Source organism: Salvia hispanica, unplaced genomic scaffold (assembly GCF_023119035.1).
Source record: "Salvia hispanica cultivar TCC Black 2014 unplaced genomic scaffold, UniMelb_Shisp_WGS_1.0 HiC_scaffold_822, whole genome shotgun sequence".
Classification (NCBI taxonomy): Eukaryota; Viridiplantae; Streptophyta; class Magnoliopsida; order Lamiales; family Lamiaceae; genus Salvia; species Salvia hispanica.
Window position 1 is genome coordinate 1 of NW_025952602.1, and position 20,000 is coordinate 20,000.

The 20,000-nt window shown below is 37.9% G+C and overlaps 2 protein-coding genes and 5 pseudogenes across 2 annotated transcripts; 4 read left to right on the plus strand and 3 right to left on the minus strand.

The window, feature by feature from the left end:
* Positions 1-159: 159 nt before the first annotated feature.
* Positions 160-2,583, plus strand: LOC125200134 (protein trichome birefringence-like 41). Its single transcript, XM_048097884.1, has 4 exons — positions 160-369; positions 1,099-1,274; positions 1,554-1,712; positions 2,100-2,583. Exons 1-4 carry the CDS (start codon positions 244-246, stop codon positions 2,383-2,385), a joined length of 747 nt encoding a protein of 248 aa, XP_047953841.1. The 5' UTR covers positions 160-243; the 3' UTR covers positions 2,386-2,583.
* Positions 2,584-3,159: 576 nt separating this feature from the next.
* LOC125200136 lies at positions 3,160-5,655 on the plus strand (annotated as a pseudogene).
* Positions 5,656-6,473: 818 nt separating this feature from the next.
* Positions 6,474-8,960, plus strand: LOC125200135 (annotated as a pseudogene).
* Positions 8,961-9,911: 951 nt separating this feature from the next.
* On the minus strand, positions 9,912-12,129 carry LOC125200129 (annotated as a pseudogene).
* An 843-nt stretch (positions 12,130-12,972) lies between these two features.
* LOC125200131 (E3 ubiquitin-protein ligase CCNB1IP1 homolog) lies at positions 12,973-15,904 on the plus strand. The gene is made up of 9 exons (XM_048097883.1): positions 12,973-13,110; positions 13,770-13,908; positions 14,006-14,078; positions 14,340-14,385; positions 14,521-14,551; positions 14,667-14,924; positions 14,996-15,145; positions 15,340-15,616; positions 15,826-15,904. The coding sequence occupies exons 2-9, from the start codon at positions 13,839-13,841 to the stop codon at positions 15,827-15,829; spliced, it is 909 nt and encodes a 302-aa protein (XP_047953840.1). The 5' UTR covers positions 12,973-13,110; positions 13,770-13,838; the 3' UTR covers positions 15,830-15,904.
* A 57-nt stretch (positions 15,905-15,961) lies between these two features.
* On the minus strand, positions 15,962-18,572 carry LOC125200132 (annotated as a pseudogene).
* Positions 18,573-19,279: 707 nt separating this feature from the next.
* Positions 19,280-19,996, minus strand: LOC125200130 (annotated as a pseudogene).
* Positions 19,997-20,000: the final 4 nt, after the last annotated feature.

Consider the following 20,000-nt stretch of genomic DNA (forward strand, 5'->3'; position numbering starts at 1 on the left):
TTTAATTAAACTGTAAAGTGACATAAACTTCGAAAAATATACTTGTATTATATGAAATTGTGTGAAGCAAGAAACAAGACATTATATGAGACAATTTGAAAAGATATACATATCATGAATAATAGACGAAAATTCGATTAAACACATAGAGAGGTTTCTTTGGCATATGACAAATACTATGTTGTAAAATTGTGTAGATTTGATGGAGAAAATTTGTTGAAGACATACAAAGGGAAAAGCATAATGTTTGTGGGTGACTCCCTCAGCCGCAATCAATGGGAATCTTTAATATGTATGATCATCGCCACCGTGCCGGAAACTAACTACACTCACACCTCTTCCGGCGAGGTTACCACCTTCACATTCACGGTAAGCATTATTCGCGACCACCGTTCTCGTTTAATTCAATTTATCATTAGTTTTTTGTGATATTAATAGTTAAAAATGAAAAAAATAATGTTTAAAATTTAATTTCTTGTGAGCTACCTCTGTGAATAATAGTTATGGAGATGTAGCAATAAACAGTTAAAGTTGTCATATAGTGTAAATATCTTGATTGATATTTAATGAGACAATCAAGTTTTATAAATTATTGATGTAATGTTACTTTAGAAATGAAAGAGATAATCGAGAGGTTGTTATTGCGTAATGAAAGAGGGCTTCAATTATTTATCATGATTTAACACATTGAAAAAGCTACACTTTAACAACCATTTTTTGCTTTTATGTGAAATTGATATTACTACTTCTCAAGCGTCATTATATAGGTGATGTTGAGAATTGTTAAGAATTAATGTGTGCACGTGCGTGTATTGAACTAATGATAGAGTTGTTATTGTATGAGGCCAAAGGTCGGGTTCAAGTTTACTATGGCGCAAGTTTCTTTAATGCGGGGCATAAATTAAACTTGTTACAAAATTCAAATATTTAAAGTGAAAATTTGACTAGAGATGATTAACCCCCCAAAAAATATCATAACAACAAAGTACATTTCAGTTGGTAGAACATTTTCTTCAACTCGGATTCAAGTCATCTAAAAGTACAGATGAGAAATCATTACTGATCCTTCTTAAATATACCGATGATCATCTTGGACAGGATTATGAAGTGAAGGTGATGTTGGATCGCAGTGTATATCTTGTAGACTTAGTTGGAGAAGCACAAGGTAGAATCCTCAAGCTAGACTCCATACAAGGTGGCAAGAGGTGGCTCGGCATCGACACCCTCGTCTTCAACACGTGGCATTGGTGGAATCGCCGCGGCGCCTCTCAACCGTACGTCACTTAATTTCTCTCTTTGAGTTATAATTCACACGCAATTGTCTTCAGGCACATTGGGTGATCAGAACCCTCGACCTATTAGTTGAAAAAAAAAACGCTTTATCAACTGAGTTGCGTTTCATCCTCAACCATACCATAGTTCACACCTAATCACATTTATGCATATTGTGTGACTCGAACTTGGATGGAAAATTTCTTTCTAATTAAGTTGTGTTTCATCGTTAACCAGTTTAATTTCGCTTCCATCTATAATGCATGACAAAATTTGTGTAGGTGGGATTTCATCGAATTAGGGGGGCAGCTCTACAAAGACATGGATCGCGTCCTCGCCTTCGAGAAAGCGCTCCACACGTGGGCCGGTTGGGTCGACGACAACGTGGACCCCACCACGTCCAAGGTTTTCTTTCAAGGGATTTCCCCATCGCATTACAAGTAAGGTTCACCCCTTCCTTTTTTAACGGCCGCGTTGTTAATTTTTTTAGTGCCCGTTCGGTTTCTAAGATAACTTTTATCTTCTCCATTCACATTTTCAAGCAAATTTTAGCTAACAATTGTAGATATGGGTCTATTTCGGCCCATTTGAATGGACTCCTTTTCACCTATCCCATGACTAACCATCTCACCTCACCCCCTCCTACTAATTTGTCCATCTCCCTCTCCTCATTATTCTCCTCTCCACCCTACTCTACAACCATGCATAAGACTAATTTAATCCTAGCCAAGGTCTATTTTAGTGTATCTTACACTGCATCTCAAGACAATTTTGTTTCATGAACCGAACAGCCACTTAATGAATTATATGCATATTGTGACGAGCAGTGGGACCGAATGGAACGAGCCAAGTGCGAAATCGTGCATAGGACAAAAAGAGCCAGTGGCGGGGCCCACGTACCCTGTGGGTTTGCCACCGGCTCTAGGGGTACTAAAGAAGGTGTTGGGGGCAATGAGGAAGCCCGTCACGCTGTTGGACGTGACAGGCCTTTCGTTGATGAGGAAAGACGGGCATCCCTCGATTTACGGGCTTCCATCGATGGACTGCAGCCATTGGTGCCTGCCGGGAGTTCCGGATACTTGGAATCAGATTCTTTACAACCTCATTGTTTGAAAGGTTGTATATTCATGTCACATTTTTACTAGTAATAAGATAATTTGAGAAGGAATAATTTATCAAGATGGGATGGGAAAGATGGAATTAATAATCAATTCTTGTTTTGAGAATTAGTATATCTTAAAGCATATACTATTTGTTATCTGTATTTGAACGAAATTCTAAGATCCTAAATTATAATTTAATTAATTTCTATATATTATGCAGTTAGAAATATCTTATTGAATTGTGTACTGATAATTGTACATGCATCGGAATGAATCACCTGCAAAATTCGATTATATATTAGAAGCAAATAATGCTAGAAGTATTTCTATTAATTAGAGCAAATTGCTAGAAAATTCATGAATTTTGGTTGATTCCTAGTCTATTTTACAACTTTCAAAATTGGTTATAAAAATTATGAATTTTAATAGTTTTCTCAAAGTTTTCACGAGGTATAATTCGGGTGAAATTATAAATAAGTAATTGAAATATAATAGTAGGACACAATAATTTTATACGTTCAACATAACAACTTAATTGATAAGACGCTTTTCTCCGTCAAACAATAGATCAGAATCCATTGTTTCAATCATTGATCCGCCAACAAGGCAATGATGAGAACTTAGCTACTTGCAAGGGTCCATCCCATTTTGTCTTTCCCTTCAAGCCAATCCATCCATTATTATTCCACCTAGCTCTAACCAACACCACTTCACACACACACACACACACACACTATATATATATATATAAAAACACAATACACACGAAAAAATATCCATTGACAACATAAATCTCACCAAACAATGTCACACATTGCAACATTCTTAACCATCACCCTCAAATTTGTGTTTCTCACTTTCACATGGTTCCAATTGTCATCCAGCCTTGATGCGGGATGTGATTTATTCCAAGGCACTTGGGTGGCCGGCGCCCGCCCTATCTACGATGCTACGATGTGCCCTTTCATCGACAAACAGTTCGACTGTATCAGAAATGGAAGACCGGACAAGCTCTACCTCAATTTCACATGGAAGCCCAACAACTGCAAATTGCCCAAGTATGTGTGTGTGTGTATTATTAATTATAATTAATTAATATTATGATCTAAATTAATTTGTTTTCTTTAATTAGATTTAGTGGGGTGGATTTTTTGAGGAGGTTTCAAGGGAAGAAAATGTTGTTTGTGGGAGATTCCCTTAGTTTGAATCAGTGGGAGTCTCTTGCATGCATGCTTCATGCCTCGGTTCCTCAGTCAAACTACACTATCAAAAAGACAGGAGGGGTTTCCACGTTTTACATGCCGGTATTTTTTCCTCTCCTAGTATGTAAAACCAGGGTCAGATTCAGGATTTCAATTCAACGGGGCAAAAATATAAGAAGAAATTTTAAAAATTTGAGGTAGGGTATTTTTAAGGGGAATAATTTCAAAAATTATATAACAAATTAGTAGCACATGAAATATATTGAGGAGGGGCAAATGCCCCTTATGAGGCCCTACTAGATCCGCCCCTGTATAAAACCCTGATATTCATTCTAGATTAATGTATGATCTAATTTTAAGGTTGTCATTTATATCTCATGTATGTATATGCATATGAGAAGACTCAAGCAGTATATGTTGATATGATAGCCGTAGATCATACAATGAATAACGGTATAATTTGCAACCAGTTCACCAACACATATATGCATGAATCTACTAGATACATACAATATAGGGGTTCATGCAATATATGTGTTGATGAAGGTTGCAGATTACACCGCTGCTCATTGTGTGATTTGAAGCTATCAGATCAACGTATATTGCATGGATCTTCTAATACGGACTGTGTTCATTGTATGAGTAGTCACATGTCATATAATAGTACGCGTTAGAGACAATTGCAGATCATACAATGAACAATGCTCCATATTATGCATGATCACCTTAATTAAGCCAAATTGATGTAACATTGTTGGTGATTTTGAATTTGATATGCTAATCAAAACCGAACTGTAACTGAAAATATCGGTTAGGGTGATAACCGATAAACTATCTAACCACCTCTATCTGCATATGCAGGAGTACAGGATGTCGTTGATGCTGTCGAGGAACGCCCCTATTGGTCGATTTAATTGTGGACAAGAAGAGGGAAGGGTTTTAAAGCTGATTCAATCAAGAACGGGGACTCATGGAAAGGGTTTGATATGCTCGTGTTCAATTCATGGCATTGGTGGGTTCACAAGGGAAGACAAACGCCGTAAAAGTAGTGTAGTCTTGGTTTTTCTTTGTTTATGTGTTTTTGTAGTAATTTGAATTGTGTACAAACTGATATGGTTAGGTGGGACTACATCGAATTTGATGGTGAAGTGTACAAAGACATGGATCGATTGAAAGCTTATGAGTTGGGCTTAAGAACATGGTCCAAGTGGGTGGATTCTAACATCAATCCTTTGCAAACTAAGGTTTTCTTTCAAGGCATTTCACCAACTCATTACAAGTAATTAAACCCTTCTCTTTGATTCAGTCATTTTATTTCTAAATTTCTTTAGTCATTTAAATTAACTTTTCATTAGAAATAACTCTTCCTTTTGCAATAATCATTTTTAATCAAAAAACTATTTTTAGTTTATAATTTGAAACTCACTATGATGTATACTCAAAAAAATATTCACTTTATTCATTAATTGGAACACATTATAAATTTTTATTTACACAATTAGTTACTATTTTTTAATATAAAAAGTTTTTAATCATATGAACAATCACATTTCAAATAGCAACTTTATAACAGAAAAATAATTTTCACCGCAAGCTTAATATAAATATAGCCGATATTAATTTATTTTCGAGTCTAAAAAGTTTTAATTTTTAGTTTATGATGGAGTAATTAATTTTATGCGTCCGCTCTGATCGTATTCAATCATGCATACATGTAGTGGCACGGAGTGGAATAATGCATCACAAAAGAATGCAACGTGCTACGGAGAGAGACAGAGCCGGTCCTCGGGTCCGTGTACCCCGGGCCGGATCTGCCAGCCGTGGCAGCGCTGAAGCGCGTGTTAAGCAACATGACGACATCGGTGCAGCTGCTGGACGTTACCACGCTCTCAGCCCTGCGGAAAGACGGCCATCCGTCCGCGTACGGCATCGGCGGGAAGAAGGGGACGACTGCAGCCATTGTGCCTCGCTGGCGTGCCGGATACATGGAATCAACTGCTCTATGCCACTCTCCTTGCTAATGGAAATCAATTAATTCCAAGATAAAATTTGCTCATTAATAAAAACATTCTTTTCTATGTGTACATGTTGTTGAGACGACTACGCGTAAAATCAAGAATGTATTCTTTCATTGATTTTTTAAAAATTATGAAAAACTCAATTTTCATCCATAATTACTATCCATAAATGTTTGCATCTCTGATTAACAATATGGCTATATGAGTTATAAAAGAAAAGGAAAAGGAATTAGGTTATAACTTGAATCAGGCAAGGCTAAAATTTTATGCATTGGAACTAAAAAATAAATGAAAAATCATTATTAATAACAACTAAGCTAATTAAAATAAAATGAATAAAATATAGTGTACAAATGTAACTTCTTTTACACCACTCTTGAAGAAGGGATGCCAAATCTAGGTCCGCCCGTGGTAGCTACCATATATAGCCTTAATTGCTAGAAATTAATACTATGTGAATTTTAGCAAATTATATTACTAATATAATTTCTATAATATAATTGCAAGGTCATGATTTTTTAAATTATTACTCTGTCTCACTATAAATGAGCGTTGTTTTTTTTATTGTCTTACTATAAACAAGCCATTTCTTTTTTAAAAAAATAACCCTCTTCATTTTTAAAATTTTGAGTCAAAAATTCTTCATTTGTAATTTAACAAATGGAGTGTAAAAGCAATATTACTCGAAATTTTATTTGGTATCGAAAAAGTCTGCGTACATAAATGAACACCCAAATTAAGGTGGCACGATATTATTTTCCATTTATATTAATACTCTAATTTTTGAACTACAATAAAATCATTATTTATAAAATTGAGAAGTCTTTGCATTTTTAGCTTCTTTCTTCCCATACCAAACTATCTTACTGCAAACAAAAATGGCAGCTTCTCTCTCAACACCGACCATTCTCTCTCACCCCTCCATTTCCACTCCCCAATTCCCACAATCCCACTTCAAAAGCCCTCTTCTTTACCCCTCTCAAGCCAACCCCTAAAAATCCAGTCTTGAAGCAGAAATCGGCATCCCAAATTCAAGCATCAGCGACTGATTTTGATCCAGGTCTTCTTCAGCAGGCCATCCAGCTGGTCAAATCATCGCCTCCCACGTGGCAATCCGCGCTTCTCAGCAACGCCGCGATCTTCGTCTTGGGCTCCCCGGTTCTCTCCGGATTGTCGCCGCCCGGTTTGCGGCGGCGTTCTTGCTCGGGACCCTCACGTGGCGCGCCTTTAGCTACTCTGGGTTCCTTCTTGTGGCTACTTACTTTGTCATTGTGAGCTCTCTTTGTTCAATTGTGTGAATTGTGAGTTTTCATTAGTGGAATGCTGAGCTGAGTTGTGCTTTTTTGAGCTGTGAGGAGCTGAAATTGTTGGAATTTGGAATCATGTGTGTGTTTCTGCTTTGATTTATGTGTCAAGATTTGAAATTTTGATCAACTATAAAAAAGATTACATTTTTCTTGTTTGATTGTTCTGGAATTCTCCTCTTGCATAAGCAGGGTTGCATAAGGCTTTTTATGTTTTGTGTAGAATTACAAGAGGGTTTGAAGCTTATTGTGTGTGTGTGGATTTCAGGTATGTGTATTGCAAATATTGAGTTTCATTAGTAGAGTTTTGAGTTGAATAATGTTTTTTTGAATTGTGAGGTAGCTGAATTGTTGGAATTTGGAACAATGTGGGTGTTTGTGTGTGTGCGCGCGCTTCCTTCTCAATGTCTGAATTCAAATCAACTACAAAAAAAATTACATTTTTGCTACTTTGGCTGTTTTGGATTTTTTTCCTCTTACATAAGCAGGATGGCAGAAGGCTGATTTCTGTGTTGAATCACAAGCTAATTAGTGTGTGAAGCTTGTTGTGTGGATTTCAAGTATGCGTATTACAAATATTGACACTTTCATAAAAAAATTGGTTTAGTGTTTAGATGGTGGAGTTTGTGTATCCTCTAAGGTAGAAGTGTTGAGTGATGGATTGATAATTGTAGGGAACGGCCGCGACAAAGGTGAAAATGGAGCAGAAGGAGGCTCAAGGGGGTTTCTGAGAAAATGAAAGGAAGAGGACCGGGAAGTGTGGTTGGGTCAAGTGCTGCCGGCTGTGTTTGTGCAGCCCTCTCAATCTCCGGAATCGGTGGAGTGGCACTTGCTCCCCTTTGGAAACTTGGGTTTGTCGCTAGTTTCTGTACCAAACTCAGCGATACTGTCTCGAGTGAGATAGGGAAAGCATATGGCAGGACGACGTAAGCTCACCTCTTTTCTTGTAGTTATCCGAGTGTTTTTTTTCAAGATATGCTCTTTTCTTCACATCCATTGATTAGTTGATGTTTGTTGTAGTTACCTAGTCACAACATTCAAGATAGTCCCAAGGGGTACTGAAGGGGCCGTTAGTCTTGAAGGAACTCTTGCTGGAATTTTAGCTTCGGTTCTTCTTGCTTCTGTCGGTGTTGTTCTTGGTCAGGTAAAAGTTAGGATGTCATCTTCCTCCCCGTTGTTTTACACGAATATCGATCGATAAATCTCTACATTTTGCAATAAATTTGATTCATTCTCGCACCAGTGTTAATTTTCTTTTCTCCAACTGATGAAGAGTTATGTCTGAACAGATAAACATACCACAAGTCGTCATCTGTGTAATTGCTTCCCAGATTGCTAATCTCGGAGAGAGTATCATCGGTGCAGTATTCCAAGAAAAAGAAGGGTTCCAATGGGTTAGTTATTCTCTTTCGCTTCTCGACTTGCTTTCTTGTTGAGTTATGTTTTGTATACATTTTTAGAAACGGTTTCTTGTAGCGGATATTATCATCTTTCTTGGTTTGTAATTAGAGTTATATGCGCATCATCCTCGTGAATCATGTGGGAAGCCGGCATTTTCTGTGGTTATGAGCGTTTTCCTTTCTTTGCATTGCAGCTTAACAATGACGGTCAATGTCCTAAATATATCCATGGGCAGCATTTTGGCAATCCTTATGCAGCAACTGTTCCTCCAAAACTGGCTCACATAGAGGCTGGTACGCAACGGCTAACTTGCTTAATTCGCTAATTAATCACTGTGTAGCTGCCACCAGCCGACTCTTGAGTTTGAGCCGGATAAACTGACACAATAAAACGAAATGGAAGAGTGAAGGGCGAATCCATCTTCACAGTTACCAAAATCTCTTTCATTTCAATGACTAACTAACAAAGAGAGCTGCAGAAGAGCAGTTTGGGCTGTGAATTTGGAATTGGTGTTGGATTTGAAGCCAAGTGTGAATTTAGGCTTACTGTTGTATGAATTTTGCATTCATTGTTGATAATGAAAAGTGGAAAGTCTTCAACCATTATTCTGTCTGTTGTATGAAATGAGGTCTGAGGTTTCACTCGTGTTTTCCTCTTACATTTTACTATGTGATATTAACATGAATGAGAGAATGCATGTAACTAAGAAGTTTAAAGCTTGATGTAAACAATTTTTCTCCATCTGCAAATTACAAAGACACATTCACATGTAGATTGTATATTTATCCTCTCAAATAGGAAAAATGTTGACTCTCTTCATCTGTGTTTTATTCATATTATGATTCATTCAAATAGAACTTATATGTTATAAGTAGATTTCAAATTCTATCAATTCAGTTAGCTTATATTTTCTTATAAAATCAATATAATAAAGTCTGTGTTCTATTAACTTTTTAAAATATATTTTTTTCATTATAAAATAAAATTTAAGTTCCATTAATTTTTTTCATTCACATTTTTTAAAACTAGGGGGAAAAAATGGAACTCATGCTATTGGGTGGAGGGAATATTTGGCTTTCATTTTTTGTGGGAAATATTTGGTTTTCAATTTCTTTTCTCCAAAGATGAGCATTTTATCTAGTGAATGAGAATTAAGAGTGCAAATGAATATTATGTTATTCATAGTACAAATCTACACAAATTGTGACAAGCTGATCTAAACAAAATTCAGCTTGTCATTCTTTGTTTTGGTCTCATTTTAATTTCATATTGTACTTCTGCTTTTATACTTATTACAAAATAAAATTTTGAATGAATACTCATCTTTTATACTTCAATCAAGAGATCATTGCTAATTATATTCCCATATTGGGAGTTAAACTTGCATTAAGCTCAACTTCTAAATACTTGAAATAAACATTTCAAATTTTCAATTCATAGCTACCAAAAGTTAGATATCCATCAAGCATATAAATTCAACATCATCATCCAACACCATGCCATCGTCACGACGGTCGGGGCCAGCCCTGCCGGAAAAAGACTTTGTAGACAGTACCGGGACATTGGGTTTCGACAGGTCTTACAAAACCTCTTTTAAGAGGATAACGACGATTACAAAACAACACTGCTTGCATACAACGATAACAAGTAGGATTCAACACTTGCTATGATCAGATTGTCTATATCATATTCATAGCCCTAGAAAACTAATGTGCATAACTCATAACTCTTGATACAAGTGGAAAGTAGGGTTAATCAAAAACGCCTCCGTCGCTTCATATTATCACCACCGTGTGAACGACGGTGGTGTGTAGGCAAGGAGATTATATCGGGCACGAAGGCAGCAGAGTCGCATGGGGTCTGGGGAATCATGGGCCAGTTAAGCCCGGATGCTGTCGGGGAGATGGAATCTCCGGCACCGTCCAGAAATTATTCGGTGACTGTCCCATACACTCATCGCCCTCGACCTCCATATCAGCAACTCGAAACATAGGCGAGTAGTCTGAATCTCCAAATCTCCCGGAATCCGCCTGAAACCATACCAAGATATCCAATTTATCTTCAAACATATGCAATTTGAGAGGAATACATGTTGGTGAAGATTAGATTCGAATCTAAAACATCAACTTTCTATCCAAAAATCATATGGATATGAATAGATTGAACCTTGGATGAGCCGGGATCCATGAGATCGTACTTTGACCAAGTCACCAAGCTCAAGGAATTCATCCAACTGCCACGGTGAAATACTTTCAGCCGTGGAACCTCCTGTAAAAGACAACCTCGACATTGAAATATCCCCACCTACACTGGCTTGGACAGGCAGAGTTTTATTGGATTGTTCAGCTGTTGCTATGTTCATAACGTTCTTTGGAGTGGGAGGAGCATTCGATCCCGAGCTTCTCTCAACTGGAAGGGATGGCATTGGTGGATCAAATTTGGCTGCTTCGAGACCTACTTTAACTCCAGTGAGCAGGAACCTCTGATGAGCAGCGACTAAGCGATTTGCAGTGTGTATAGAAACATCACATCGTCTGCAAAGCAGAGCTCGATCCTCCAGGCAAAAGAAATAGCCTACCGTTTCCTGCATACACATGGAGTTTGAATATCAAGACCTATGTAGCTCAGTAATTAGGGTCAAGCCACTAATCAAATCAACCACAAAAGAGACTGCAAATGGAATCCCCAGATAGTCGAAGTCAGAATACTATTGCAGCAATGAATAACAATTAGTAATATTTTAGATGATAATCTCAGATTAACTCCCAATCCTGAACCAAGCTTTACATATCCAGGAATCTAATTTGCAGTTTTAGTCAAATTTTTACATACCCTTCGAGAAGGAGCAAGCGATCACATGGAAGGAACCTAATTTCTGCATCTCGAGGTTCGAATGTTTGATAATAGTGAAATGTCTAATTCACAAATTGATTATTTGCTTGAAGATGCTTCATGATCAGTGTAACTAACTACAGCCCCACTAGAAGAGCACATCTACGTCGTATGTCTGTTACTAAACACACAACACACTGCTTCACATATCCAGGTACCTAATTTGCAGTTTCGAGGAGGAGCAAGCGATCGCATGGAAATCGCCTAATTTCTGCATCTCGAAGTTTGTATTTGCGTGATGTGAAACTAACTACAGCCACACGTGAAGAACACATCTAATTCGAATCTCTGTTGCTAAACACACAGCACACTACTTCATGATATCATTCCAGAATTTGGAAATTGCGATCGTTTTGAGTCAAATTAGGAAAATCTATGGGGAACGAAGGAATTCAACAAACTAAACTAGAAAAAACTCAATTGAATGTTCATCATATCATTTCAGAATTCGGCAGTTGTGATCGTTTGAGTCAAATTAGGCAAATCTACGCGGAACGAAGGAATTCAACAAACTAAACTAGAAAATATAACAAAATTGAAAGCTGAAAGCGGAACAGAATTGAGATCTGAAAAGATCGTGAGCTACCTACCTGGCAAATATCGCACTTAGGCTTCTGCGACGAAGAAGTAGAGAGAGGAACCCTCTGATGCTTACTGGAGAGCTTATTGGCGGCGTGCACCTTCTGATCGCAGTCGCCGCATAGCCGCCTCGTCGGCGCAGCAGAGCACCTTCGCCTCCGCCGCCTCACAGACGTTGCACTGAATCTTCATCACCGCCAGTAACAGAGCAGCAACAGCGACGATTCCCGCGCTCAATTGTTCACACGCCAGCCGCGGAGAAGACAAGTAGCGAACGGTTAGAGAGCAGGAGGAAACTTCAGGTGGGGGAAAGGAGGGTTGCAGCAGCGGTTTAACCGAGAGAGGGAGAAATGGCGGGGAGGTGGTGAGCAGCTTTTATAGTGAAGTTGGATAGTTGTTGGAAGCTGAGTGTGAACACGTATCGCTCTGGTAGTATTGTTTTGAGGCGGTGGTGATTTTTATAAAATAGTCGTCACTCTTCACGTCACATCACGCCTCTTTCTTCGTAAAAAGGTTCAACGTTCCAATTAATCTTTTTTCTTCATTAATAAGTTAAATGTTCGAATAACCATTTACACGATTGTTTTTTTTTTCATCAATAAATCGAGCGTTCCAATCACTGCTAACACAAGAATAAGTGATGAATAGTTGTCAAGCTTTTAATTTTATTTTTTGGGTGACCACACATGAATTTAATTTGATGATTCTGAGAATTAAGTCTTATAAACGTTGTTCGAACGAATATATTTTATTCTAGTATTTAATCTCGTGATAATGTCATATAGAAATAGTGTTGAATTATGAATATTGATCCTTTCAAGTATTTTACATAAAGAATTGGGGGTCAGTGTAATCTTGAATAATTGAAAATCCTTTGTGTTTAATCGCAATTTTTTTTGTTTTGTAAATTCTAATCGCAATATATTTATTTTTTGAAGGTTTCACAGTCCAAGTTCTATTTTTTGCAAAGGTAGTTGTCCACGTGAGGTTGAATGACAGCTTTGGACGTATTTCTTGTTAAGTGTGATTCATTATACAATTTTTATTTCATATGGTAATATTGTGTAATTTAAGATAATATATGTCAAATTATCACAAAATATTAAAGCTTTCATAATTATATAATCCTTTAAATGACACTAATTAAAAAGGTTATATATTAACTACCATTTCGCAGATCATTTAAATCTGCAACGTCTCGCGGAATTTCTTCTCGTCTTTGCCGCGCAATCTGCGATCTCGCTCCAAGTCGATAACCCTAGCTCCGTAGTGCTTCGATTCCTACCATTTTCTCTACATTTCTGAATTCAGCAACCATTGCTTGTTTCCGGAGTTAAAGGTCAGTTTGTACACTTTCTTCGCTGCCTAATTTCTGCCGCAATCTGAATTCTATTCGCACAATTGCAGAATTCTGTGTACATTGCTCGCAAGCTTCCATAATTTTCTGCGATTTAGCTTCCGATTTTAGGAATCTAAATTGCTATTGGTTAATTGCTTGATTTTGCTGATTTATTTGACGATAGAGGTCTCAGTTGAGCATCGTGCGCGATAAGTTTGAAATTGATGCTTTTTTCCTGCAGATTTTGTTTGAGTGAATGGTGAACTAGATCTATTCAGCTATACCGTTTTATATTTCTCGTGTATTGAGAGTTTAATCTTCACGATTTTTCTATGTATAACTTTGGTAGCGTAGCTATACTAAGTGTTTCAAGTGATTTTTTTGATAAAACGAGGATGTTGAATTGCACCTGATCTTGTTTATTATCTTTGAGATTTTCTTCATCTATGTTTGAATTGGAATCCAGGACTTGTGTTGTGGTCAAGCATGCAGGTTCTGCCTTTTGAGGTCAAAGAGGAATTTTGATCTAGTACTTTGATTGATAGCAGTTCTCATTATTTGCTTACTAGATATTACTATTAAACAGCTTTATTGTGCTTAACACTTTTATAAGCTTAAAGTCTTGAGTTGGTTTTTGGTTTTCTTATTACAATTCTCAGGTTATCAACATATTGCAAAGTTGAACTCAAAAGAGCGAAGTGTTAATTAAATCATTCTGAGACACTGAAATGAGATGCAATGCGTGCTGGCGGGAATTGGAAGGGCGAGCAGTCGCCACAACATGTGGTCACATCATGTGTATCCAAATATGAATGGATTAATTCTCATACTTTTTATTTCTATCAAAGTCGTCATTTTGGTATGTTTTGTCAGACTTCCTTAATAACTTTTGAAGGCACGGAAGATGCTGGTAGGATTCTCAGTAATGATGGTTCGTGTCCTGTTTGTGATCAAGTGCTCTCTAGAAGGTATTGATAACAAAGTGAAACTTGTTCATTTTATCTTATGTCTGTAATTTCCAAAAGGAACAATTCTGTTATCAAATTATAGACTAGCTGTTATGTTATGTGTCAGAAGTTTTTCACCCATCTGATGCAATGAAAGTTGAACTTAATCATATATTTCCCTTCTTCATGTGTCTCTAATATGTAGACAAGGTATAGTTTTGTGGTTATCTGTGGAGTCATTTGATTTTAATTGGTTTGAAATGTCGTCCTTTTACTTGGCAGTCATATGAAGCCAGTGGACATCAATCCAAATGACGAATGGATCAATGTGAGGAAACTCTCTGGCAAAGACTCTGCCTCTTGATTAGTTTATCATTTGCTTGTGTCAATTTACCCTTTCTTAAGTTACATATCATATGCCATTCACCACATTCCATGACATACTAGTTGTTGTTTTGCGCAGATGGCCATGATGGGATTATCTCCTCAAATATGTATCCTTAACTAAAGAGTCTAGCTCAATGTTTCTCGATTGATTATGTTTCACCAGTATGATAGACTATGGATCTAGTTCTTCCTGTAAATTAAGTATTCCTTAAAAGGTCCTAGCATTGAAGTGTGTATACAAAAGTTTCATGTTTCATATTGGGCAAAAAGAATTGGAGATGCAAGCCAAGATGAATAAATTAGCAGCTCAGTATCGGCAGAAATGTGAATTGATGAAAGAGGCACTTACACAGAAAATGGAGGAGACAATTGGCGCGTACCAGAAAATGCGTAAGAGGTGCCAGATATTGGAGCAAGAGAATGAGAATCTGACTAAGGATAAAGTGGAACTGCAAGAAAAGTTTTCAGAAAAGTGCAGGTCAATCTACTGCTCTTCTTTTACTATAATTATGGTTGTGGTTACTAATGATGTTCTTATTGTCACTGCCAGGCAAAAAGGAAACTCGATGATATGTACGATCAAGCAAGAAATGAAATCGAGTCAATGAAACGTTCAGCAATTCAGCCGGCAAATAATTTCTTCAATAGGCCAGAAGCTAACATGTTCTCAGAACCAGACAGAAGAGACTCTATGAGGACCGGTAAGCCCATTCGACGCCATTTTCACTTACATAGATATTCACATGGTTCCGCTCTACCCTGATAGTTACCTATAAACTTTTATCTTTACAGCATAACACAATATTCTACTTGATCTCTTGAAAAATACCAATAATGGCATATTTAATTATTCTCATACTCTTCCAAAAGTGCTAGTCCGGCTTATTTGTCGCAGATTGGTCGGTTCTCACTCCTGACACTCCAGGGCCAAGAGATGACATGTGGCCGGCACGACACAACAATTCTAACTCCACATTTGACATGTCTGGTGGCTCACCTGCCAAACAATCGGCCGGTCTTGCTGAAACTGGTAGTCGAGTGCCAAGTTCCCATCCTTCTTTTGGCGTTGGAGCTGGACAGCGCCCAGCAAATCCTTCAATGACTCTGAGGAATCTTATCCTTTCACCTATAAAGCGGCCTCAACTCTCGCGTAGTCGACCTCATGTGTTCATGTAAGCCCAGTAACTGCTACACTATTGCAATATATAGTCTCAGATGTAGGTAGAATTACTCTAATGTGACATATATCTTTGCTTTATTTTTCAATAATGATCAACATTAAATAACACTTTCGATAATGATTTCGTCATTTAAGTTCTTGCATTCTGTTTATTCTTCTTGATTCATGATATCAAATTCCGTTCTTGCTTAATAATGGCAGGTGATGAAGCTATAGTTGAAAATGAAACTGCAGCCATGTTTGCAGTTACCTCCTCAAGCATGCAGTGACACTGACATAGGAGTAACTCGCTCGCTCAACACCCAACTGTCGTTCTGATAGAAACTAAAACGACATATTAGTAAATGCAACACTGGGATTACCATCTGCAAACTACTCGAGACATCGTACAATTATAGTATGCGAGTATATATCTATGTGTATTCACTTGTTACGTGAAATAATTTCGGGTGACAGATACATTTTCAACTGCGGAGCCCTAGAAGACATTTCTATCGTATCCCCTAGCTCTACAGAATGGAACACATTCGAACCATCAACATACAGCTTCCTTCTACAGAACCAGGAGATATCCATCGTCTCGTTCGATTTTACAAACCCGTGTGTTAAGTTTGAACCTGCAGCAATGGGCTCCTCACCAAGTACTGCAGCTCCCTGGAGAAGATGGGCATTGTGAATCCACCAGCCGAGTGCATTGCAGCCGTTGATCCAGCGCCTGTCGACACTCTGATGCCACTTGATCTCGAGTGAAGTAGAGGGAGGGCTCCCCATCTTTCTTGATCCTATATAAACAAGAATATCAATCACACAGTTCGTGTGTTTTAAGAAATAAAAAAACCAAACCAATATCTATTTTCCCATAAAAAATAAAAAACCAAACCAATTTCCATTTTCCCGACCTGAATGAGAATCGAGAAACTGTTGCAGGACATGGATGTGCGAGTAGAATATCATTGAGAGCATAGGTTGGAATAGGCTTTGAGTTGATAGCAATGGCCATCCGTGATAGTTCAGATGGTTCAACACGATTCTCAAGGATGTCGTCTACCACCTAGAAAAAAAACAGAGTGTCACTATTTCATGGTGGGAACTGGGAACTTAGACTTAGGAACAAAAAATCTATAGCAGTTAACTGCTCATTACATCTGCAAAACCAATAATACTAAGAATGTAAAGTACGAAGCATGAACATAATCCGATCCTAGCCAATTCAAATAACTAAGAGACACCCATGTGCAGTTCGATCTTTGAAAGAGTGGAATAAGAAAAAACTCACAATTTCAGAAAACAAACATATAAAATATAGATGCCAATAAGAAAGAAGATCGGGTCAGAGCTCTAATAAACCAGTAGCTATGAACTTAGAAAGTGTGTTTCTAGACCGAGAGAGACGAATTTCCTACCTACGTATTTATGTTAACTTCCACTAGTATCAGAAACTCTTTACTCAATCAAAGTCATACTTTGAATAGCAGCTACAGCGAAGGTTTCAAATATATAAATAGATTTTGTGAAACCTAACCTCTTCAAAGTTGCTGGCAGTGGAAGCACAAAGATATCCAGTGCTCCTTGTTGCATCAAATTCTTCAATGAATTCTGCTACCTAAATAACACGTTTAAATAAGGCATTAGAAGGAGATGGAATCAAATTAAGATATCTGATCTAGCAAGGTAAAAGGCAGTGAAGTTAATTACTTTTGGTTGAGTGGGATCAGAATTTACTCCAAGGACCGGATCGAATCATCCACCAAATGGCTTGCATGTAGTAGTGTGCCGTCACCTCCAATTGCAATGACCAGATCAACATCACGGATAGGCTCAGAAATCTCACTACGGAGAGCAGTTACCCATTCAACGGATTTTTTACTCAAAACTTTCTGGCAGAAGTTGACCGTGTTTTTGTGAGACAAAGTCCTGTTATGCAAGTATTTCAACACCTGCAATATCATCAACGAATAAAAGGTATGTCATCTGAGAATCGAACGAAGCATTTGAGAAGGCATCAAATGGAGAGGCGGCTGATAAAACAAACAATTCTGGACTATCCTTCTCAAAGTTCTCCGTAATAGCTCCTAACAGAATATGAGACCAAAATGACGCAAACTAATTACGTACTACATTACTTTATTCGTCATAATAGATCTGCATCACCATGATGGTTTTGGCTGGTAGAAACAACGTATAAAAGTGTGCACAAAGCAGTATTAGAGTGAGAAGGGAGGAGAGGCAACCAGTGTGTGATTTGAACATATTACTGGCTGAAAGCATCAAGTAAAATGATGATAAATACACCATATCACACTGCTTAAAACTACTCCCAACTACGGAATGGGCTCGTGCAACTTCTTCGAAAGCACATTCTTCACACCAGAGAGAACGGATTGATTCTTGAATAAAAGTGGGACCCACATTCATTCTACTAACTTTTTCCATCCACTTTCCTTCATATTTCTTAAAACTCGCCCGGTCAAATATGGACATTACTTCATGGACGAGGGAGCATTACGATGAACAGTAAAAAAATCGACAATCTTGAGTGAAAAATAAAATAAAATAAACTCATCCATGGGAATTGCTACATGATTAGGTATTTAGGTTGCACCAATTTTCCTAATTGGGCATTCTCCCCAAATATTAAATACATATGCGTAATGCAGAATAATTATTGGGGAAACAACCAGATTTCCTGAACCGAACACAAATGAATCTCAATACCGAAGATCTAATTATTGAATGATTCTCACCATAGCAGAGTGAAATCGCAACACCTCAATACCAGCTCCAATTGAACGGTAAAACTAACAAAATTAGAGGGTTTAATTTGAATTTTGAGGCTAAACTTTTGATACCTTGTCGCGATTGGAGGAGGCGGTGGTAACGGTGGCGGCGGTGTGAAGCGATAGATCATAAGATGGCTTCAACAGCAGCAGCAGTCTCTTCCGCACCATTCTCTCCGTTTCAATGGCGGAGGGCGGGAATGGTAGTATTTATACTCTGAGTAGTCGGTGGGCGGGCCCGAACCCGGCCCGGATCTATTATGATTACCTCACGAATAATAAAACTTTTTATCATAATATAGTTAAATATCACTTACACATTTCATAAATGTAAATTGAAATGTAAATTAGGACCATATTGTTAGTTAAGTTTAAAATGGACAATATTGTTACTTATTTAATTTTAAAATAAAAGACTACGAAATAAGAGTAAATACTATTATTTCATCCATAAACGCCTCATATTTCATTTCGTTTTGTTCTATTTGAATGTCACATTTTCATCTCAGAATAAAATTTGTTGGTTTGTGCCCTTTTCTAATAGTCCAAAAAAAATGAGAAGTTTTAAATGCGAAATGGAGTACTATTATTTATTAAATTGACTCAAATATAGAAAATGAAGAAGAATGTGACAATTGTATGTAGTATATTTATTTAGTACGATGTTTGAAGAATGTTACACCCACAAACAAGCTTGACCAACTAAGCCAAAGGCGTTGATCAAACTCTAAATTAACATACAATAAAGAGAGAAACAACAAGAAGATGCAGTAATAATAACTAATACAATATGTATTGCATTGTAATGTGATGTATGCAAATCTGGACACCCTTCAAGCAGCAGAGGTCTTCTTGTTGGGCTCGGAAAACGTACTTGATCAACGACCCTTGATGGATCGCAGCTCCGGGAACTCCTCCTTCAACTTGGAAGCGTCCATCTCATTGTTGCTCCTGGCAGCAACGATCACCTTGGCTTGCTCCGAGCGTGAAGTTGCTCCACTTGAACTCCGGGTTGATGTACTTCTTGTACAGCTCCAGGCACTCGTTGTGGCTGACGACGCCAGGGTTAGTGAAGTTCCACACTCCCCTGAGGTTTCGCTTGGCCATCTCGATCGAGATTGGGAGAAGCTCGTCCAAGACTGTCATGCTGTTGGGGATGTTCACCACCTTGTTGTACCGGGAGATCTTTATGATGACGTTGCGGTTCTCAAGGTCAGAGGATATTGGCATCCTGACTCTTAGCGTGCACACGTTGTCAAACTCTTTTTAAGAGATCCTCCACCTGTGGAGGATATGCAAAGAAGTCAGTATACAAACACAATGAGATGTCATGTTGATAACAGATTGCAGTGTCTATTAAGTTGAGTCAAATGGCCTGAGTCTTGAAAAGAGTACTGGTTTCAAAAACTGGGGGTGTCATCCTCCTTGAAACCGATCCCAGATCCCTCGGGTGCAGGCATCGTACTCGAATATACAGCCAGTCGCATAGTTCACCACTAGAAGACCTTGCTCTCTGCAGACATCTGCAAGAGCCACGTGCTAACGACGCTGGTACGGATTGTCTCCACCTTGTGAGACTCGCACCAGTCAACGTTGGGT